This window comes from Nomascus leucogenys, chromosome 7b (genome assembly GCF_006542625.1).
Source record: "Nomascus leucogenys isolate Asia chromosome 7b, Asia_NLE_v1, whole genome shotgun sequence".
Taxonomy (NCBI): Eukaryota; Metazoa; Chordata; class Mammalia; order Primates; family Hylobatidae; genus Nomascus; species Nomascus leucogenys.
In genome coordinates this window covers 56,639,248-56,661,908 of record NC_044387.1, presented here as the reverse complement: position 1 = coordinate 56,661,908, position 22,661 = coordinate 56,639,248, and the positions used below count along the sequence as shown (strand labels likewise).

The 22,661-nt window shown below is 50.5% G+C and overlaps 1 protein-coding gene across 7 annotated transcripts in view; it reads left to right on the top strand.

Moving 5' to 3' along the window:
• AP1B1 (adaptor related protein complex 1 subunit beta 1) overlaps window positions 1-22,661 on the top strand; it is a 61,100-nt gene that overhangs the window by 21,071 nt on the left and 17,368 nt on the right. For all 7 annotated transcript variants that reach the window (XM_030816052.1, XM_003258046.4, XM_003258048.4 and 4 more), the window contains 10 exons: window positions 511-574; window positions 4,712-4,817; window positions 7,861-7,996; window positions 8,848-9,093; window positions 11,509-11,699; window positions 13,244-13,465; window positions 16,245-16,365; window positions 16,805-16,900; window positions 17,919-18,034; window positions 18,696-18,861. In XM_030816052.1, the coding sequence (XP_030671912.1) occupies window positions 538-574; window positions 4,712-4,817; window positions 7,861-7,996; window positions 8,848-9,093; window positions 11,509-11,699; window positions 13,244-13,465; window positions 16,245-16,365; window positions 16,805-16,900; window positions 17,919-18,034; window positions 18,696-18,861 (1,437 nt within the window). In that variant the 5' untranslated portion in view covers window positions 511-537. The remainder of the gene's footprint in view (window positions 1-510; window positions 575-4,711; window positions 4,818-7,860; window positions 7,997-8,847; window positions 9,094-11,508; window positions 11,700-13,243; window positions 13,466-16,244; window positions 16,366-16,804; window positions 16,901-17,918; window positions 18,035-18,695; window positions 18,862-22,661) is intronic.

The following is a 22,661-nucleotide window of genomic DNA, read 5'->3' as shown; positions in this document are numbered from 1 at the left end:
GGGTAATATAGTGCCTCGATGATGCTGTGATGAGGCTTCTAATGAGTTAATGTGTGCAAAGCGTTTAGGACAATGCTGAGCAAAGTGGGTCCCACAAAGGGGCTGCTGTAAGCCCGTCCATCCTTGTGCAGATATTTTTGTGGGAAAGATTTCTAGAAGAGGCACATTCAAAAATTTGATGGGACCAGGTGTGGTGTCTCACGCCTGTAATCCCAGCACTTTGGGAGGCCAAGGCAGGAGGATTGGCTGAGCCCAGGAGTTTGAGACCAGCCTGGGCAACATGGTGAGATCCCATCTCTGAAGAAAAAAAAAAAAAAGTTGATAGATTCCTCAGAATTACTTTTCAAAATCTAATCTGCCATGATCTAAAGTTCATTTCTCCAGGAAATAGATAAGCAGCTGTTTTCCTATACCACATGTGTTGTGGATCCTTCTCCTCCTCCCTCTGCACCATAACTGAAGATGGGATGGAGCATAACTGAAAGTCACCCTCTCTTCTCTGTCTTGCAGAAGACTGGCTACAGATAAGGGACCAAAATGACTGACTCAAAATATTTCACCACGACCAAGAAAGGTATTACTTGTTTAATAATGGGCCTTGTCCTACGCTTTCTCTGCCTGTCCCTTCTGTTTTCCTCCTGTGGCGGTAGGGAGTAGGGGTGGGAACGAAGGCATGGAAACATGTAGCAGGAATGGCCTAGAGCTTGTGGTAGATCTAGAAAATTGAACTGTTGATGATACAAGAAACTGATGGCTCCTTTTAGAGCTCAGAAAGGGAAGAACATTAGCTCCAAGTGTGGGGAAAAAAAGTGCCCTTTTATTTCCCATGGCTTAAAATAATTTTGTTTTTTTCCAGGGGAAAGAAAACACACAATCCTATCAATACCCCCACAGCAGTTGTGTGTGTGTGTGTGTGTGTGTGTGTGTCCGTCCATGTATCTGTGTGTCCTTATCCAAGGGCACGTGTTTTGCTTTTTTTTGAGACAGAGTTTCACTCTTGTCACCCAGACTGGAGTGCAGTGGTGCAATCTTGGCTCATTGCAACCTCCGCCTCCCGAGTTGAAGTTATTCTCCTGCCTCAGCTTCCAGAATTGCTGGGATTACATGTGCCCGTCACTATGCCCAGCTAATTTTTTTTTCTTGTTTTTTTTGAGATGGAGTTTCGCTCTTGTTGCCCAGGCTGGAGTGCAATGGCACTGATCTCAGCTCACTGCAACCTCCGCTTCCCAGGTTCAAGTGATACTCCTGCCTCAGCCTCCCAAATAGCTGGGATTACACCACCATGCCCGGCTAATTTTGTATTTTTGGTAGAGACGGGGTTTCTCCATGTTGGTCAGGCTGGTCTGAAACTCCTGACCTCAGGTGATCCGCCCCTCTCAGCCTCCCAAAGTGCTGGGATTATAGGCATGAGCCACCGCGGCCGGTCATGCACGTATTTTCATGGTTTTAATCCTGTTTTTCATTTGACGTTTTGATATCATAAACATTTCCCAACAATTCTAATGACTCACTATTAAGTCTATTGAGTAGCTACACTGAAATTTGCTAAGCTAGGCTTATATCATTGTGTATTTTGGTTGTTTCTGCTTTTAAGGAAATGGAGGATGTTGTCGTGGCTGACAAATGTGCTTTAACCCTGTAAGCATCTTTCTGGCCAGCCCTTCCTTCCTCCCTCCTTCCTTCCAAGTGATACTGACACATGCCTGCTGACCAGATGAAAAGAGTCTGTTGTCAGATCAGCTGATCCAGGACTCAAAGTCTGCCGCTCATCAGGCATTTCATGTATTGGTCTAGCTGGTTTTTATTGACAACCTACTATGTGCAGTGGAAGAGAAACAGAGCCTCTGACCTGGTGTTGCTCAAGGTTGAGCAGGGAAGACAGTCTGTAGGGTAGTAACCACACTGAAGTGTAGTGGGTCCGGGGGGATTGTGGGAGAGCTCTGGGTGGAGCTGGCCAGATCGATGGGGGATAGGAAGGGAAAGGAGTGAGTGCTGTGCCTGTGACACATTCGGGGACAGGAAGGTAGTGGGCCTGAGCTACCGAGGAGGGTGATAAAAGAAGAGGTTAGAGCCGGGCACGGTGGTGCCCCAGGTGGTGGCTTGGGTGGGAGGATTATTTGCTTGAGCCCAGGAGTTCGAGTCTAGCCTGGGCAACTAATTGAAAAAAGAGAGAAGGCAATTGGAGAGGTATGCAGGGATCAGTCTTGTGGAGCCTAGTGAGCCACAGGGTGAACGTAGGGCTGAGTGTATTGGAGTCCCAGGGGTGGGTTTTGTTGTTTGTTTGTTTTTTTTGAGACAGAGTCTCTGTCACCCAGGCTGGAGTGCAGTGGCAAGATCTCTGCTCACTGCAGCCTCCTGGTTTCAAGCCATTCTCCCAAGTAGCTGGTACTACAGGCACGTGCCACCATGCCCAGCTAATTTTTGTATTTTGGGGGTGGGGTTTTTTAGTGGATTTCTTTTGGGAAGAGAGATGTGTGGACAGACATGCCTGGGTTCAGTGCTCCAGCCAAAGAGACAAGGAAACAGGTTCAGGAAAGCAAAGTGAGTATCTTGGGTAGGCCCAAGCATAGGGATTGAGAGCATGGGCTTTGGAGCTAGCAGACCTGGTTTTCAGTTTCAGCCCTACCCGCTACTGGCATTGGATATATGTTACTGAGCCTCTCACAGCCTCCATTTGCAAAATGGAGGGAAATGCAGAGTTGTGAGGATGAAATAAGAAAATGCGTGGGAACAAGTTAGTATGGGACTAGGCTTAGAGAAGGGCTCAGAGGGGCCGGGCATGGTGGCTCACGCCTGTAGTCTCAACACTTTGGGAGGCCGAGGCAGGTGGATCACCTGAGGTCAGGAGTTCAAGACCAGCCAGGCCAACATGGTGAAACCCCGTCTCTACTAAAAATACAAAAATTGGTAGGGTGTGATGGTGCCCGCCTGTAGTTCCAGCTATTTGGGAGGCTGAGGCAGGAGAATTAATTGCCTGAACCCGGGAGGCGGAGGTTGCGGTGAGCCGAGATCGCATCACTGCACTCCAGCCTGGGTGACAGAGTGAGACTATGTCTCAAAACAAAGGAAAAAATGGCTGGGCGCCATGGCTCATGCCTGTAATCCCAGTGCTTTGGGAGATCAAGGCGGGAGGATCACAAGATCAGTTCAAGACCAGCCTGGCCGACATGGTGAAACCCCTTCTCTACTAAAAACACAAAAATTAGCTAGGCGTGGTGGCGCGCGCCTGTAGTCCCAGCTACCTGGTATGCTGAGGCAGGAGAATTGCTGGAACCCAGGAGGCAGAGGTTGCAGTGAGCTGAGATGGGGTCACTGCACTCCAGCCTGGGCAACAGAGCGAGACTCCGTCTCAAAAAAAAAAAAAATAAATAAAAGAGAAGGGGTCAGGAAATGACATCTGCCCTCCTAACCTGTTATCGGGGTCCTGACTATCTGTCCATGGCAGGGCTAGACAACCCTACTTCCTCATTTGTTTATTTCACGTCATGAAGTTCTTCAGAACAATTGATTATATGCTTGAGCTGTCATGGAGCAGCTGAATTCCTGTTTTCAGAGCTGAGCAACCAACCACTTGTGTCTCAGGAAGTGAAACCCTGAGCAAGCTGTTTTAATTAGAGCTTCAAGGAAAACAGGAAAGGCCTCCATGTGGGAATCCACAAATCCTGCCCTCACCCGGCAAGCCTTAAGTACTCAGGTTCTATTGCACTGAGCCTTTTAAGGGTCTTTTGTTGAGTGAGGGTAGCTGAGGACAGCTTTGCCTTCCACTGGGTTTTTAGCTCCCTGGCTGAGCAGAGCCTGCCATCATGTTTTTGATGCTTTTGTCTTCCTCGGAACCTTTGTAGCTTCCATGGTTCCTGTTGCTTCAATCCAGAGTGGCCTCTAAGTTTCTTTCTTTTTTTTTTTTTTTTTTTTTTTTGGAGAGAGGATCTCACTTTGTGTCCCCCAGGCTGGAGTGTAGTGGTGTCGTGGCTCACGGCAGCCTCGACCTCTGGGCTCAAACGATCCTCCAGCCTCAGCCTCCAGAGTAGCTGGCACGGCAGGCGTGTGCCACCACACCCGGCTAATTAAAAAAAATTTTTTCGTAGAAACAAGGTCTCACTATGTTACCCAGGCTAATCTCGAACTCCTGAGCTCAAGTAGTCTTCAGCCTCTTTTCTTTTTTTTTTTTTTGAGATGGAGTCTTGGCCCTGTCACCATGCTGGAGTGCAGTGGCGCCATCTTGCCTCACTGCAACCTCCACCTCCCGGATTCAAGCAATTCCCCTGCCTCAGCGTCCTAAGTAGCTGGGATTACAGGCACGCACCACCACGCCCGGCTAATTTTTTGTATTTTAATAGAGATGAGGTTTCACTATGTTGGCCAGGATGGTCTTGATTTCCTGACCTCATGATCCTCCTGCCTCGGACTCCCAAAGTGCTAGGACCACAGGCATGAGCCACCGTGCCAGCCGATCCTCAGCCTCTTAAAGTGCTGGGATTACAGGTATGAGCGACTGCAACTGGCCTACAAGTTTCCATCTTGTTAATTCCTATCCTAAGAGTCATCCCTCACCGTTGCCTGGCCCATCTGAGGCCAGGCGCCTGAAGCTGCCCTCAGCCAACAGCATAGGATGTCTTACGTGCCTCCCTCCAGTTCTTTTGGAAGTTAGATACCGGGAATCGTCCCCTGCCAGGATAGGGAGAGATCGCTCATGTTTGCCTCCTTTTCTTAGGGGAGATCTTCGAGCTGAAGGCAGAGCTCAACAGTGACAAGAAGGAGAAGAAGAAGGAGGCAGTGAAGAAAGTGATTGCATCGATGACCGTGGGCAAAGATGTCAGGTGTGCAGGAGTAGGCCTGGTGGCAGCTGGAAGCTGGCTGACAGGGGAGGGTTTATAGCTTGGGTCCACTTCAGTCTCTCCTTTAGGGTGTCTGGGGACCCATGTCTCCCCTCATATAGCTTCCTTCATAAAACTTTCTTCCCAATAGAAGGTTTTGTTTACACAGGAATCACAAGCCCAGACACTGACAGGTCAGGAGTGAGTTAACTGGAGTAGGCGGGAAAGGCAGCAGGCGCTGGAGTGGGTGGGGCATGAACCCTCTCAGAAACTCCAGAGGATCACTACTGGCTGGGGAAGAGGACCCAGTGTGGCAAGGTCTTCTCGTTTTTAAAAAGAATGGGAAATCTGGGCCAGGCGCGGTGGCAAACGCCTGTAATCCTAGCACTTGGGGGGGCCCAGGTGGGCGGATCACGAGGTCAGGAGTTCGATACCAGCCTGGCCAATATGGTGAAATCCCATCTCCTCTAAAAATACAAAAATTAGCCAAGCGTGGTGGCGCACGCCTGTAATCTCAGCTACTCGGGAGGCTGAGGCAGGAGAATTGCTTGAACCTGGGAGACAGAGGGTGCACTCAGCTGAGATTGTGCCACTGCACTCCAGCCCAGGTGATAGAGCGAGACTCAGTCTCAAAAAAAAAAAAAAAAAAAAGAAAAAGAGTGGGAAATCTGGATTTTTCATTTTAAATCTCCCTGTCTTAAGTGGCCAGTTGATCTTAAACAAACACTGTGTGGTGCAAGTAAAACATACGTGCAGATTGGATTTCTCTAATTTGTCACCGGTGTGCAGCCTCTGTCGCACCTGATGGCTAAAGCAGGTCGTGTGTAGAGTGGCTGCTGCACCTTGGCTCATGCTTCCCCTGTGGGAGCGCCCAGTGACCCAGCTTGTCTTCCCATCTTTAAAAACCCATTCAAGGCCAGATGCAGTGGCTCACACCTATAAACCTAGCACTTTGAGAGGCCGAAGCGGGTGGATCACGGGGTCAGGAGTTCAAGACCAGCCTGGCCAACATGGTGAAACCCCGTCTCTACTAAAAATACAAAAATTAGCCGAGCGTGGTGGTGGGCACCTGTAATCCCAGCTACTCGGGAGGCTGAGACAGAGAATTGCTGGAACCTGGGAGACAGAGGTTGCAGTGAGCTGAGATCACGCCACTGCACTCCAGCCTGGGCAACAGAGCGAGACTCCATCTCAAAAAAAAAAAAACATTCAAGGTCTGCCTTCCCTGTGTTTCCTTTCCTGATCACCCCAGCTCACTACCTCAAAGTCAAAGCGTTTGCTGTCTGTTCCCATCACCCAGCTCTAAATGGAAACTGTTCTCTTGTTATGTCTGCTTGTGGTTATCTGCTCACCAGATTGTAAAATCTCAAAGGCAGAGACTTGGTTTTAAAACAGCTTAATATTTGCACAGTATTTGAGAGTCTGCACACAACATTTTGAGATTTGTTTTCTCAGTAGTTCCTTACAATTCCCATATTGTAGATAATGACAGTTTTACTGCCAAAGAAAGAAAAACATAAAGTGACTGCCTAAGAGTCACGTGGTTTGTGGCAGAACTAGGACTCAAGCCCAGTTCTTCTGAAATCCAAATCTATGCTGCTTTCACCCATGCCCTCGTGGTGCCCAGCCCTGTGCCTCATAGCCCGGGTGCTGAGGTGGAGCAGCTCCCGTCTAGGTCCCAAGATAGGCTCCCACTGCTCCAGATGTCCCCATGGATCGCCCCCCAGCAAAGGACCTCCTGCCAGCAGCTCCGGGAAGGAGCTCTGCAGAGAGCCCTGTGGAAGCCAGAGCAGAAAGGGAGCAGGTACCTGCTGGACAACTGGGCCTCCTTCCAAGTCAGATTCCTTCCAGGACAAAGCTGCTCTCCTTCACCCAGAACACCACTGTCACCTCCTCACAGAGGAGAAACATCTTTGTTCTTCCATCTCAAAAGAGTGAGCTTTGCTGATAAGATGGGCCCCAAAGAGTGAGTCGGCCTCATCAGCAGTTTTTCCTCCTCCCTCCTCCCCATTCTTCCTGGTGCATCATCTTCCAAGGTGACACATACATTTTGGCTTTGGCAGGACTCCTGCCTGTTGGGGCTCAGGAAGTTCACTTTGACCTCCTAAGTCTCTTTGTTGACACTACCTTTCCTATAAACACATAAGAATTGAGAGGGGATATGATGGTTTCAGAGATAGAAAATTGATCTCTAACCAAATTTCACATCTTAAGAAGGCCTGTGACTCTGGGACCACGGGTACCACGTTGAGAAGGGTTCCACCCAGTGGTCATGAGCACCGACCTTGTTCTCAGACCTGGCTCCTCCAGGCAGGTTATTTGACATTTATGAACCTCAGTATTCTGTGAAATGGGGATCATCCCCTGATTTCTAAGGGCAGTTAAATGAGATCAGGCATGTAAAGCTCTTAGCAGCAAGCCTGGTGTATGGTGTGTGCTCCACGCATGCCGTGCTGGTTCTTACTGGGTGCCAGAGCTTGTGGTGAAAGCAGAGTGAGCCATCCTGCTTCCCTGCGACCCTCCAGAACCAGCAGCCCAATATAAGGGGCCACATTAAGTATGAGAGAGGGAGAAAGGATCATTTTCATTTACTCAGCATCTCCCAGATATCAAGGACCAGATACCTAAGTATGTTGTCTCATTCAGTTACCATAAAGGCCCTGTAAAGTGAGTTTCTGTTGCACCTTTCTTGCAAGTTAGGAAATTGAGACTCAGGGCGAGGGGGCAGGTGACAAAAGAATTTTTCCAACGTCATATAGCTAGCAAGAGGTAGTGATGGGTTTGATGGGCTCCAGAAGTCATGTTTGAACTATATGAAAAGAACCAAGGACTTTGCTGCTTTTAAAATTACCCTTTGGGATTCCCTTTCTATCAATAGCTGTTGATTGTTAACAGCAGACCTGAAACCCTCCCTTTTACCAGGAAGTCCAGTGTGTCTCTCCTTTCTCTCCTACCTACTGTCCTCTCACCCACTATGTAGCAGCCTGAAAATCTTCCTCTTCCTTTGTTCAGCCTTTCCCATGCTGACATCATTTTGACCTTCCAGTGCCCTCTTCCCTGATGTGGTCAACTGCATGCAGACAGACAACCTGGAGCTGAAGAAGCTGGTATACCTCTACTTGATGAATTACGCCAAGAGTCAGCCTGACATGGCCATTATGGCCGTCAACACCTTTGTGAAGGTGAGCAGACGCTTGGTGGGCATGGGGACATTGGGTGCTTAAGGCTCTGTCTCCCCTCAGTCTCTTTGGGGTGGGGCCCCGTGGCGCTGGATGGAGTCCAGACCTTCAGACTGCCTGCGCCCGCCCAGCCTGCAGGCATCTTCCTCCAGCAGAGGGCTCCCGCTCTCCAGAAAATCAGATGCTAAGGACCCTGCCTAACTCGTCCTGTGTGAGGTCCTGCCAGGCCTGTTGATCCCCTCACTGCCCTGATTGGGCCCTGCCCTGCATGCTTTGCCAGGGCAGGAATCAGCAGGTGTCCGAGAGCTTCTCTATTCCCCTTCTAGACTGCAGCTTTCTCCATTTTCTGTACTTCAGATTAAATGGTCAGCTCTGTGCACCTATATTTTAATTTTATTTTCTCCTAGTGTTTATTACCTGTGAATTTGTATACCTTTAGAACCTTAGCTCCCCTGAGTCCTGTCTGTGCTCAGATATGGGAAAATGAGGCTTTTGTGGCCCTGTGGAAAGACCGAGGGCTGTGATGCTAGGTGGATGTGGGGTTGAATCACGGCTTTGCTCTGTGGCTTCAGATGAGCTCCTAGCCTTTCTGAGAGCCTCAGTTTCATCATCTATAAAATGGGACCTGTGTTGTATTTCTACTGTGAGGATCAGAGGAGACGGTGTGCAGAGCTGGCATGGGTGCCGGTTATATAGCATTTACTTTTGCTGCTGTTGGCTGTAGTTGGTGAAGATCCACAGAGCCATCTGATGTCGCTCAGCCTAGCAGGGCTCAGAGCTGCAGGCCAGGGAAAATATGAAGCCACAGATGGCTCATCCCACCCCTGTCCTGGCCGATGGCTGGTTCCCCCCAGGACTGTGAGGACCCCAACCCCCTCATCCGAGCCCTGGCAGTGCGGACCATGGGCTGCATCCGCGTTGACAAGATCACAGAGTACCTGTGCGAGCCACTCCGGAAGTGCCTGAAGGATGAGGATCCATATGTGCGCAAGACAGCAGCTGTGTGTGTGGCCAAGCTCCACGACATCAACGCCCAGCTGGTGGAGGACCAGGGCTTCCTGGACACCCTTAAAGACCTCATCTCCGACTCTAACCCCATGGTAAGCCACTGCCACCCACTGTGCCACCTCCACCACCTCCTGGGTTGCTTGGGAAGACATTGGCTTGACCCTTCACCAGGCAGTCCTGAGTACCTAGAAGTCAGAGCCTGGCTGGGGGTGCCAGTTCTTGTGCCTTGTGGTGGTTCAGGCACCCTCTCTGGAGGGAGCTAGACCTGGATTCCCTTCTCCTCACCCTCTGACTAGCTGCACAACCTGGGGCAAGCTGCCTAGGCTCTCTTTTCTTCATCAGTGAGATAGATCTCATTCTACATGGCTGGCAGGAGTGCTGTAAAGGTGACGTGCCTGGGATGGCCTGGTACATGGTGCGCCATCAATACTAGTGCCCTCCTTCCCCTTCTAGTCACTGTTACTGTTGCTGTCTTCTCACCAAGACTTATGCTGCATGTGTGGTGCTTTTTCCTTACTCCATCTTTGCTGGGTTGTAGAGGATCACCCTTGAAGTAGCATAGCCTGGAAGACAGGACATCAGGATGTAACTGGATGCGGAACTCCACAGTCTCCTTACCCACGGTGGTGGCAGCAGTTTGGAGGGCAGTTTGGCAGGGCCTGTTTAAAACGAATGCACAGGCCGGGCGTGGTGGCTCACACTTGTAATCCCGGCACTTTGGGAGGCCAAGGCGGGCGGATCACGAGGTCAGGAGATCAAGACCACGGTGAAACCCCGTCTCTACTAAAAATACAAAAAAATTAGTCGGGCGTGGTGGCGGGCGCCTGTAGCCCCAGCTTCTCAGAGAGGCTGAAGCAGGAGAATGGCATGAACCCGGGAGGCGGAGCTTGCAGTGAGCCGAGATCGTGCCACTGCACTCCAGCCTGGGTGACAGAGCAAGACTCCATCTCAAAAATAAATTAAAATAAAATAAAATAAAATGAATGCACAAACCCAGCCATTCCCCACTCTGAGCAGAAACACTGAGCAACTGCCATACACAGTACTGAGCAGCCAGTACAGGGATGGGCACTGGAGCACTGGATGGTTCACAGAGAAAAGTTGGAAAACAATGCAGAACACCCTTAAAAACAGCTGCCTGGGCCGGGTGCGGTGGCTCACGCCTGTAATCCCAGCACTTTGGGAGGCTGAGGCGGGTGGATTACGAGGTCAGGAGATCTAGACCATCCTGGCCAACGTGGTGAAACCCCGTCTCTACTCAAAATACAAAAATTAGCCGGGTGTGGTGGCATGTGCCTGTAATCCCAGCTACTCAGGAGGCTGAAGCAGGAGAATCACTTTTACCCAGGCAGTCGGAGGTTGCAGTAAGCCAAGGTTGCGCCACTGTACTCCAGCCTGGCAACAGAGCTAGACTCCGTCTCAGAAAAAAAAAAAAAAAAAAAAAAAAACTGCCTGAGGCTGCACGCAGTGGCTCATACAGGATTACATGCCTGTAATCCCAGCACTTTGGGAGGCTGAGGCAGGTGGGTCACCTGAGGTCAGGAATTCAAGACCAGCCTGGCCAACATGGCAAAACCCTGTCTCTACTACTAAAAATATAAAAATTAGCTGGGCATGGTGGTGCATGCCTGTAATCTCAGCTACCCGGGAGGCTGAGGCAAGAGGATTGCTTGAGCCCGGGAGGCAGAGGTTGCAGTAAGCCAAGATGGCACCACTGCACTCCAGACTGGGCAACACAGCGAGACGCAATCTCAAAAACAACAACAAAAACAGGCCATGTGCAGTGGCTCACGCCTGTAATCCTAGCACTTTGGGAGGCTGAGGCGGGAGGATCACCTGAGGTCAGGAGTCTGCGACCAGCCTGGCCAACATGGCGAAACCCCATCTCTAACTAAAAATACAAAAATTAGCCAAGTGTGATGGTGCATGCTTGTAATCAATCCCAGCTACTCGGGAGGCTGAGGCAGAAGAATCACTTGAACCCAAGAGATGGAGGTTGCAGTGAGCTGAGATCACACCACTGCACTGCAACCTGGGCGACAGAGCACAACTCCATCTCAAAAAACAAAAAAAAACACCTCTCTAGTGGAAATGGATTGAGGGCCTGGAGCTTCACCTGGCAAGCCCCTATCCACTCCCAGTAGTCTCGAGGAGCTCTGCAGGAATCCCCTAGCTCTGAGAAGCACAGCTGACAAGCATTGAAGTGAGCTGCTGTTGCTGGTAGACAGGCGCTGCTGTGTTAGTAAGCTGGGAATGCTTTCTATGGCTAGGCACTTGGAGCTAGGTCTTGTTTTTCTAAATGGCAGGCACACTTGTTTTGTTCCAGTTTGCAGAGGAGTCAGCAGAGTGAGTGCTTGGAGTGGGTCTCGTTGCAGCTCCAGACCCTGCCCATTGGGTCATATTTGTTTCAGGATATTTGACCTCTGACCAGCCAGCATCATTAGCCCACTGCCCCCTGGCCTGTGAGCAGCACCCCCAGCCTCTGCCCCTTCCACCCTCTCAACCAGGTGGTGGCCAACGCAGTGGCAGCGCTCTCAGAAATTGCCGAGTCTCACCCCAGCAGCAACCTGCTCGATCTGAACCCACAGTCCATCAACAAGCTGCTGACAGCCCTCAATGAGTGCACCGAGTGGGGCCAGATCTTCATCCTGGACTGCCTCGCCAACTATACGCCCAAGGACGACCGCGAGGCCCAGAGGTGAGTGGGCTGCCCCTTGCTTGCCAGCCCAGCTTGAGGACCCTGGTCCTCAGGGGCTCCAACCAGGCACTGGGCCTCGGGCCTTAGTGGGCCCTTTCTAGTGCTTTGCCTCACAACCCACCCTCAGACACACCTAAAGGGAGGCCTGCCTGCTTCTCACCTCTCCAGAGCCAAGTAGGCAGGATAGTTGCCTTGGGCAGCTATGGGCATACGCATGGCCTGGCCTGGGAGCTCGCGGAAGCCCAGGGCACCTCTGTTGAGTTCAGTAGGTGGGTAGCGCCAGAGCCACTGCTCATTGAATTCTCACTGGGTGTCTGGGGCTCTCGGGTGCTTTCTACACTTTAGAGTCTTTAATGCAACTTTCATCATCATCCCCCACTTTCCAGATGAGGGAGCTCCAGCTTAGAGAGGTGGAGGGAATAGTGCAGGTCCCCCAGCTAGGGCTCACCTGACTCATGGTCTTAACCAACAAGATACCCTCCAAGTCAGAAGAAGTGGGGAGTTGGCATCTATACAGTATGTACTACGTGCCAGTACTGTGCTTGTTCTTTTTTTTTTGGCAGGGTCTCTGTTCCACAGGCTGGAGCTGCAGCCCCAATCTCCGGGGCTCAATCAATTCTCCCAGGTAGCTGGGACTACAGACATCTGCATGCCAACATGAGCAGCTAATTTTTATGTTTTTTATAGAGACAGGTTTTCACCATGTTGCCCAGACTGGTCTCAAACTCCTGGGATCAAGCAGTCCACCCACCTCAGCCTTGCCCAGCCTTGTTCTTTACGTGCGTTATGTCACTTAAGCCCCTAGCAACCCTGTGAAGTAGGCATCATCATCTTGATTCTATAAATGAGGAAACTGAGGCTCAGAGTGATTTGAACCTGCTGGGGGTTATCAGGCAGCAGAACCAAGATTTAGATCTTTCTCCTACAAAAAACATATTTGTTTGTTTGTGACAGGGTCTCGCTCTGTCTCCCAGGCCGGAGTGCAGTGGCACAGTCACAGCTCACTGCAGCCTCAAACTCTTGGACTCAAAGCAGTCCTCCTGCCTGAGCCTCCCAAGTATCTGGGACTACAGGCATGCACCACCATACTCAGCTAATGTGTAAAATTATTTTTGGTAGAGAAGGGTCTCATGATTTTGCCCAGGCTGGACATGCTATTTTTTTTTTTTTTTTTTTTTTTTGAGACAGGGTCTCACTCTGTTCCCCAGGCTGGAGTGCAATGGCGCGATCTCGGCTCACTGCAACCTCCACCTCCTGGGTTCAGGCAATTCTTGTGTCTCAGCCTCCCGAGTGCCTGGGACTACAGGTGCTCACCACCATGCCCAGCTAATTTTTATATTTTTTGGTGGAGACAAGGTTTTACCATGTTGGCCAGGCTTGTCTCAAACTCCTGACCTCAAGTGATCCACCCACCTCGGCCTCCCAAAGTGCTGGGATTACAGGCGTGAACTATCACGCCTGGCCTGGACATGCTGTTTTGGTAACTAAAAACAATGTTTCCCTTTGTCTTTCCTGTTTGCCCCGTTGGAATGGACGGACCCCAGCATCTGTGAGCGGGTCACCCCCAGGCTCTCCCACGCCAACTCCGCTGTGGTGCTCTCTGCTGTGAAGGTGCTGATGAAGTTCATGGAGATGTTGTCTAAGGACTTGGACTACTACGGCACACTGCTCAAGAAGCTGGCCCCCCCCCTGGTCACACTGCTGTCAGCTGAGCCAGAGCTGCAGTATGTGGCCCTGCGCAACATCAATCTCATCGTGCAGAAAAGGTACTGAGGTCACCACACACACGTCCATGCGTACCCCTCGGGGAGCCTCTTCTGCTGGGAATGGGGGCTCTCAAAGGAAACTGACCTGTCACCATGCAGGAAATCTCAAATAGCTTAACCCAGAATGGCTTAACCAAAGTGGCAGCTTTGCCCCCTGAGGGATATTTGGTGGTGTCTGGAGATACTTTGGTTTTCACAGCTGAAGGGGGCATGCTACCGGCTTCTAGTGGGCAGAGGCTAGGAGTGCTGGTCAGCATCCTACAGTGCACAGAATAGCCCCTCACAGTAACTGTCCAGCCCGAAATGTCAGCAGTGCTGAGGTTGAGAAGCCCTGGCTTAACCTAACTAGGAAGCAGGCTATGTAAAGACTAGCTTGGTGATTAAACTAGATATTGTCTTCATAGTCCACGAGCTGTCCTGAAATGGGCTGTCAGATTTTGTGTATCTGTGCGCATTTCTTCAGGGGACAGAGTCCGTAGCTCTAGTCAAACTCTCTGAGGTTGGAACCTTGAGTTCTGAGGGAGGGGTACATTGGACTCACTCTGAATGCTGTGCCGCCCGCTTCCCTCCTGTGAGAATGGCTGAGCAGTGAGCCACTGCTCCCAGGGCACGCGGTGTGGTAGTGGGGGGTAGGCGAGAGCAGAAAAACCATTGAGCAGTGCTGGGTCGGAGGGGTTCATGGCATGATCCCCTTCTTCCTCTGAAGCAGCTCTGAGTGGCAGAGCCCTGCAGCTCTGGAGAGGGGGATTGACCTTGAGTTCTCCTCACAGCTTTTGGTCAAATGGCTGAGTCAGCAGTGGGGACTTGACAGTAGCAACCACTGATCATTCGTATGTTACAGCAGGCCCTGTGGCTGGGAGTGGGGCTACACAGAGAACTGGGGCCTCATTAGTCATTTTCTCTTGGAAGACAGCACATCCTCCTGGTTGTAGCTTCAGTCTAGGTCTTAGTACTCTCTGGGGGCCCCAGAGATATTGGTCAAATTGGGATATTAGGGAGGTAAATATGGGAAAGCCTTCTGAGTTCCTAAACCAAGGGATGAAACTAGGGCTTCCTGGTTGCAGTGTGGGTCTTTATACGCCAGTGCCCTTGGGTCATGGATTTAATGCGGCGTAGTGACTAGTAGAGCAGATCAGCATGCAGGATTCCCTGTGCTATATTTAACGTGGTAAATCTCTTAAGAAGTTGTCCACGTCACTGACACATGCCCTGCCCATGCCCTGCCTTGGCAGCTTTTGCCAAGTCCTAATCGCAGAAATATCTTCCTGCTACCCAGCTCGGGGTCTTGCCTCTCCCATGGGGCACGACAAAGGCTCCTTGCTTGGCCAGGACTTCCCCACAGTGTGCACAGCAGCACAGAGTACCCAGTTTTCTCCTTTCTCTCTGTCCTGTCTTCTCCCTTCCTCACCATCTGTCCTTGTACCTTTTCCTTCCTCCTCTCTGTTCTGGAAGGGCATAGGAGTAGGAGTCAGAGGCAGAGGATTCTCACCCCACTCTCATCTTTACTGACATTAGCCATGTGACCTAGTGCCAGCCTCTCACCCTCTCTGAAGTTTCCTTGTTCAGGAAAAATGTGGTGGGTGATACTGGCGGAAGGCAGAAGGATGTTGCCTTTGAGGGAGGAACAATGACACATGCGAAAGGGCTCAGCTAGTGACAGCTCCTGCCTAGTGATGCCTTCTCTGAGGCAGGCATCGATCATGCTGGATGCTTCTCGTCTTACTCTTACAGCAGGCCGATTAGGTCTGTGTCCGTGTTGGGGTCCCAAGACCACCCTCATGCTCAGGATTCACTAGCAGTACTCACAGGACTCAGCATATATTTTTTAAATATATATATTTTTTGAGACAGGGTCTCACTCTGTTGCCGAGGCTGGTCTTGAACTCCTGGGCTCAAGCGATCCTCCTGCCCCAGCCTCCCAAAGTGCCGAGATGACAGGCACGAGCTGCTGTGCCCGGCCAGGACTCAGCATATAGCTATACCCATAGCAAAAATCTATCAGCAGCAGAGCAGGGCTGCCCGGCTGGGTCACAGGGGAGAAGGACACAGGTGGAGTCTAGAGGATTCCATGAGAGGCTTCCTTGTACCTCCTCCTTCCCATGGGGAGTCATACAGAGCACACTCCTCCCACAACAAAATGCGGTAACATGTATGTAATGTTTCTGCCCAGGAAAGCCTATTTGAGACTCGGCACCCAAGTTTGTTATTGAGGGTACCTACACAAATTCCAGATTCCCAGGAGGGAAGCACATGTTCAGCATAAACTATTCTTTGTACAAATGGTCTAGGCACAGTTAAATACCTTTACCATTTAGGGAACAGTGAGAACACTTCAAAATCCAAGTTGCCACGTGCCAGGCCTTCTGAGCCTAGCAGTCCCAGACCTGCAGTAGTAACATGTTTCTGTACAGTGTCATTCCCATTTCATGGGTGAGGAAACAGGGCTGAGGTCACAGGCTGGGACTGGGACTGAGATATGTCTGATTCCCAAGCCCATCCCTGCCTCTGGAGAGTGAGTGAGCCATCTCTCACTGCGCTCCGTCTCCCTTCCGGTGATGTGCTCAGGCACACAGGAGCAGTCAGAGCCTTGCTCGGGCCGGTTGCTAGGCCGGTTGCTGGGCCCTCTGCCCAGGAGCTTGCAGCCATGGCAGTGACTCTGCCTTCACAGACATCAGGCTCCACCTCAGACCCCAGAAATGTCCCAGCAAATGGGGAGGGCATTTTCTCACGGGGCTTAAGCCTTGTTTTTTGCTCTCCGGGCATCCTCCCCTGCCACCAGGCCTGAGATCCTGAAGCATGAGATGAAGGTGTTCTTCGTGAAGTACAATGACCCTATCTACGTGAAGCTGGAGAAGCTGGACATCATGATCCGCCTGGCCTCCCAGGCCAACATCGCCCAGGTCAGCCACGTGTGATGGTCAGGGCACAGGCTCGGTGTGGGACCGTTCCACCACCACCAGACTGTAGGCTCTGGCCCAGGTGACCAGTCTCACCATTAACTGTTTATCTCATGAAGAGTGTTTAGCATGGGACGCGGGGCTTTGTAAGCAAGTAAAAGAACTGATGTTTTTGTTACTAAAGAATGTTTCTCTGTGTTATCACCTGTCATCCCTTACGACGCGGTGTTGGATATGTTAGCTAGATCAACCCCAAACAAGGTTGTCCAGGCCTTCTTTCCTTTTCAGGCACCTGCCAGCTCTCTCCCTTGGGCCTTCCACCTGGAGCAGGAGGCAGAATCCCACTCTCCTAGGGAGTCTGTGTATATTCACTGCCTAGCAGTGTTCCAGCAGATTGCCCCATCAGGTCCCCCCAGCCCCATCTTTTCTGTTTGGGCCACAGGTGTTGGCAGAGCTCAAAGAGTACGCAACAGAAGTGGATGTGGACTTTGTACGGAAGGCTGTGCGTGCTATTGGCCGCTGCGCCATCAAGGTGGAGGTGAGGCTTTGGGACTCTGTCTTTGGCTGGAGAAGGGAAAGGGGGCTGAAACTGGGAAACCAGTCTGATTTCAAGCAGAATCTACCAGCTTGCTTGTCTCGGAAGGCCTGAGGCTCATCACTGGAGCCCCCATGGCGAGCATTGTGCAGATCTGGTGGGGTTCCTTCTCACTCTGTAGTATCCTTTAGGCCTTCGAGTTGCTGCCGATCAAATTAACCCATCATAATCATGGTTCTCCTGCAGCATTTGTTAAGATGCTGGGGTAGCCACAAGCTAGTGGACTTAGCATTCACTTCACAGAGCTCTGGGGTAAGGGCCCTGCCTGTTGAACATTTTTTGGCAAATATTTTCATCATTCAGCTGCCCACGTGCCTCTGTGTCCAAGTGCCCCAGGGCCACTCCAGACTCCTGCGTCCTGGCATTTTATCCCCTTCCTTTCTCCGTCTGTGGAGATGTTCCTTGACCACTAAGCCAGATTCTCCTTAAATGGGTCCACTGGTGGCTAGAGTGTCCTAGGATAGCTGGTCGCCCCTCATATATCCCCTTGAGGCGTGCTCACTCTGGAGCCTGTGATGCCGTCCTGAGAAATCTCCTTCAGAGCAGGCCGTGAGAGCAGTGTGTGCAAGTAAAGGCAGAAGCAGTCAGAGGTTCTGTGAGTGTTTTTGGACACAGGAGCCCCCTTTCTGAAACAAGTAAAAGGAGAGGTGGGGTTGGACTGCAGCATAGTCACCTTGCCCTCAGGTCCGGGCCTAGAGGAGCTCCAAGGACCCTCCTGGCTCTCAGGAACGCTTCCTCTGGCTTCTCCTCAGTCTCATTCCCCATGTCCCCACCATCCTAGGGCCATGATTTGGTACTGGTTCTCTCCTGTTACCTGGGGAGAGGGTTCTCCTGTTTTCCCACTATGATGAGGAAGGTGTGCCAGAAGTGATTTGCAGCCCTTGGCCGAGGCGTGGACATCAGAGGCTCTATTGGAAATGGGGTGCAGGGACCTCGCCCACACTCTTCTCTTCCCATGCAGCAATCTGCGGAGCGCTGTGTGAGCACGCTGCTCGACCTCATCCAGACCAAGGTAAACTACGTGGTCCAGGAGGCCATCGTGGTCATCAAGGACATCTTCCGCAAGTACCCCAACAAGTGCGTGCCCGCCCTACTAGGGAGAGGGCATCTGGTTCTGCCTGGGGACAGGGATGGCAGGGCGGAAAAGGAAGGAGGAATCTCCTCTTCCTTACTTCTTGGCCATAAGCGGCATTCTCAAAAGAAACCCTTTGTTTTTTATTTCGTCCACACTGCCCCTCCTCTGCTCCCTAGGCCAAAATAAGGGCTAACGTGTGTCAGATGAAACTCAGATCCCCAGGCCAGGTGTGGTGGCTCATGCCTGTAATCCCAGCACTTTGGGAGGCCGAGGCGGGTGGATTGCCTGAGATCAGGAGTTCAAGACTAGTCTAGCCAACATGGTGAAACCACGTTTCTACTAAAAATACAAATAAATTAGCTGGGTGTGGTGGCCTGTGCCTGTAATCCCAGCTACTCCGGAGGCTGAGGCAGGGGCATTGCTTGAACCAGGGAGGTGGAGGTTGCAGTGAGCTGAGATCGCACCACTGCACACCAGCCTGGGCAACAGAGTGAAACTCCATCTCAAAAAAAAATAAAAATAAAAAAGAAACTCAGATCCCCTTTACCTGCCACCTTGGGGTCTTAGGAGGCAGGTCCCCGTCCCTCCTGGCCCCTGTCTGGCTTCCCTGGGTTGCCCGTTCTCCTTGAGGGCTCAGATACCAACTGTGCCCTGGTCTCCCAGGTATGAGAGTGTGATTGCCACACTGTGTGAGAATCTGGACTCCCTGGATGAACCTGAGGCCCGGGCTGCCATGATCTGGATTGTGGGCGAGTACGCGGAACGGATCGACAACGCAGATGAGCTACTGGAGAGCTTCCTCGAGGGCTTCCATGACGAGAGCACACAGGTGAGCCAGCGAGCCAGCCAGGGTGTGAGTCATGACTGGCAGCTCAGCCCCGCTGTGGCCCATACTGCCGTGAAACCCTCCCTTCCTATTACCTCGTAAACAGCCCTGACAGACAGATGAGTGAAGTACGCGTAATGGACACCGACCATTTTCCTCCTCACTGCAGTACAGTCAAGTCGGGTACACATGAGACAGTCTGTGGTGGTGTGCATGGAAGGCAGGCAAAAGTTCTTCATTTTGTTTTAATTTCATAGTCATATTTTAATAGGAAATACATGACTTGGTTTAAAATTGATACAAAAGCATATATAGTGAAAAGTTTCCCTCTTATCACTTTGTAGGACACAAATTTTCCTCCCAGAAGTCACCACTTTTCTTGATTTCTTAGGAAACGTCAGGAGATCATTTAGGAATACACCAGTAGACTCACAGATACACACACATGCACCCATCCTTCCTATACACGCATACACACATCTAACATACACACACATATACAACCGATTCTTATTTTTCATAGTGCTTCCGTTCCATAGTCATGGCAGACACTGAATTAGCAAGTACTGAACCATAGCTCCTAGGACAAATAATAGAGTTTGGTTTCTGTGAGCATCTAGACACAATGTTTTTGTCAACTGATCAGTTAATAACCTTTTTAAATGTGTGTTTCTGTTTAAAAACACCTTAGTTAATATATATTGTCAATTCATTGACATTGAACTCATGGCCATTGATACTGTAATTCATGCCTGAGCGAAGCTTATCAAGGACATGTGTTTTATCTGAGGCACATCACAGCCTTCTTTGCTTGGGGACACTAGGCAAGCACTTAAGTGCTAGGGAGCATTTTAAACAAGGAAATCAACAAAAAGCTCAAAAATGTGAAAAACATGGCACTAAATAGGTGGTGGAAAGGATGCTTGTTTACAGGATGAGAGGTGAAACACGAGCGTTGCCTTATTTGACCTCAGCTGTGAATGTGTGTGTCAGGCAACTCAAAGCTTTCATGGTTCTGCACGTATTTGCAAATGACTGCAAAGGCACCATGAGTCTTGATTTGGGGGGCTACAAGTAAATTTTAGCAAGTAGGCAGATTCACAAACATGGATTGCTCAAGTAGTGAGAATCAACTGTATCTACTACACTGCCCTCTCATTTATTTTTAAACACTGCTGTAGCATACTCTGTAAATTCAAATTGTTTAGCACCTTGCCTTTTTCTGTTACCAATACCTCCAAAGACCATGCCCTCATTCATTTATGCTTTATTTAACCAGCCTCTCCTGGTGGGTATTTAGGTGTCCAGTCTTGTGCTCATTGAAACAGTACTGCTGAGAATAACCTGTGTAATGCACATCTGCACGCATAGCTGGAGGATACATTCATAGGAGCAGGATGCTTAGAGAAAAGGGCATGTGAGTTTGAGATTTGGGTAGCTGTTGCCAGATTCCTGTTGTGGAGGTTGTGCTGGTTTAGACTCCTGTCTCAGATGGTGGGATTGCCCTCTCATTACTTCTGCTTTGTTTTTGCCGGTCCAGTAGCTAACAGGAGTACCTCACTGTAGTTCTGTTTGCATTTCTGTTATGAATGAGGCTGAATGTCTGCCTTGTCATTTGTATTCTCTTTTCTCAGTTAACTAGGAACTGTCTGTTAGTCTGTTCGTGAGCACAGAAATTTTTGCTGCCCAACTGGGGCAGTGTAACCCGGCGGGTCCAAATGTGGGACTTAGAATGAGAGATCCCAGAGTCCATACCCCTCCTCTGCCCCTTCCTGGCTCAGTAACTTTATACTTGTCCCTTTAACTCTCTGAGCCTCAGTTTCTTCATTTGTAAAATGAGAATCATTAGATCTTCCCTCATCCTCTTGCTACGAAAGTTAAATTAGGGTGCTTTGTATAATGTCCTTGACACATGCCCAGCCCATAATAAACACTCATTCATGGTAGTGTTGGTTTGGGCCAAATTGGTTTCAAAAGCAAACTAGTCCAGGCCAAAAAGGGGACCAACTGGTTCCAGTAGCTGGCAAGTATGGGTAGCATGCTCCCTTCTGGGACTCTTGGCTGAGGGTGCTTGGATGGTGGCATTGAGCTATCTTCTGCCGTGGGTAGGCTTCCAAGAGTGGGAGCTGTAAGGAGTCAACAGTTCTAGGCTATGTCTTTACAGCACAATAACTCCCATGGGAAGAGTTTTTCCCCTCCCTTCAGTAGCTCCAGCAAAAGTCCCAGGACCTATTTGCATTATCCTGAGCCAGGCACTGTGACTCTGGTTGGCGAGGTCTCCCAGGCACCGATCCCAGTCTGTGTGGACTGAAAAGGACAGAAAGAAGGGCGAGGCTCTGAAGGAAAACCAGTGTTTCTGTTCCCAGAAGACAGAATAGATGCTGGGTGAGCAAAAACAACAGATGTCCATCTCAGAATCACAGTACTAATTCCCACCGTCAGCCCCCCACTGCCACCTGCCTCCAGACTGCCTTTGCTTGCAATACCAGCCTCTTCCCTCTGTCTCAGAAGCAAAGCCTGCCTATGCTGGGTTCTGCTCCTGCGGTCAAGTCCTGCCTGGGATCACTGCGAGGATGTCCTGTAGGGCAGGGATCCCCAACCCCTGGGCCACGGAGTGGTACCCGGTACCATGGCCTGTAAGGAACTGGGCTGCACAGCGGGAGGTGAGCAGCGGGCAAGCAAGCATTACTGCCTCAGCTCCTCCTCCTGTCAGATCGGCGGTGGCATTAGATTCTCATAGGAGCGCAAACTCTATTATGAACTGCACATGGGAGGGATCTAGGTTGTATGTTCCTTATGAGAACCTAATGCCTGATGATCTGAGTTAGAGCAGTTTCATCCCGAAACCATCCCCCCACCCCCATCCCCTATCTGTGGGGATTGTCTTCCACAAAACTGGTCCCTGGTGCTACAAAGGCTGGGAACCGCTGCTGTAGGGGTGTGCTTCTGCCCCTATAATAGGGTCAGTCTTTTGCAGCTAAGCCTTCTAAAAAGCCAGAATGAGAGAAGCTGGACAGGGAGAGGTAAGCCAAGAGTCTGGTGGTGTGAACAGAAACAGAGCTCTGAAGTTTGAGATCCAAGCTCCTCCCTGTTGTGTGGCCTGGAGCACAGTTACTTGAACTCACGAAACCCATTTCCTTGTCTCTAGTGCAGTTATTGCAAAGACTGCTGGGCATTGTTTGTAAAGTGCCCGCTCCAGCACTCAGTTTAATGGTAGCTGTGGGGGTGTGATGTAATTCAGTAGCCTGTTCACTTTGCGTCTTTGGTTCACAACACAGTTCAAAGCTCTTTTAAGAATACTTGTTAGGGCCAGGTGCAGCGGCTTACACCTGTAATCCTAGCATTTTGGGAGGCTGAGGCAGGCAGATCACTTGAGGTCAGGAGTTTGAGACCAGCCTGACCAGCATAATGAAACTCCGTCTCTACTAAAAATAAAAAAATTAGCCAGGCATGGTGGTGTGTGTCTGTAATCCCAGCCACTCAGGAGGCTGAGGCAGGAGAATCACTTAAATACGGGAGGCGCAGGTTGTGGTGAGCCGAGATCGCACAACTGCACTCCAGGCTGGGCAACAGACCAAGACTCCATCTCAGAAAAAAGAAAAAAGAAAAAAAAACTTGTTAACTGGGTGCAGCGGCTCACGCCTGTAACCCCAGCACTTTGGGAGGCCGAGGCAGGAGGATCTTTTGAGTCCAGGAGTTCGAGACCAACCTGGGCAACATAGTGAGACCTCATCTCTATAAAAAAAAAAAAATTAGCTGGGTGTGGTGGCACACACCTGTAGTCCCAGCTACTTGGGAGGCCT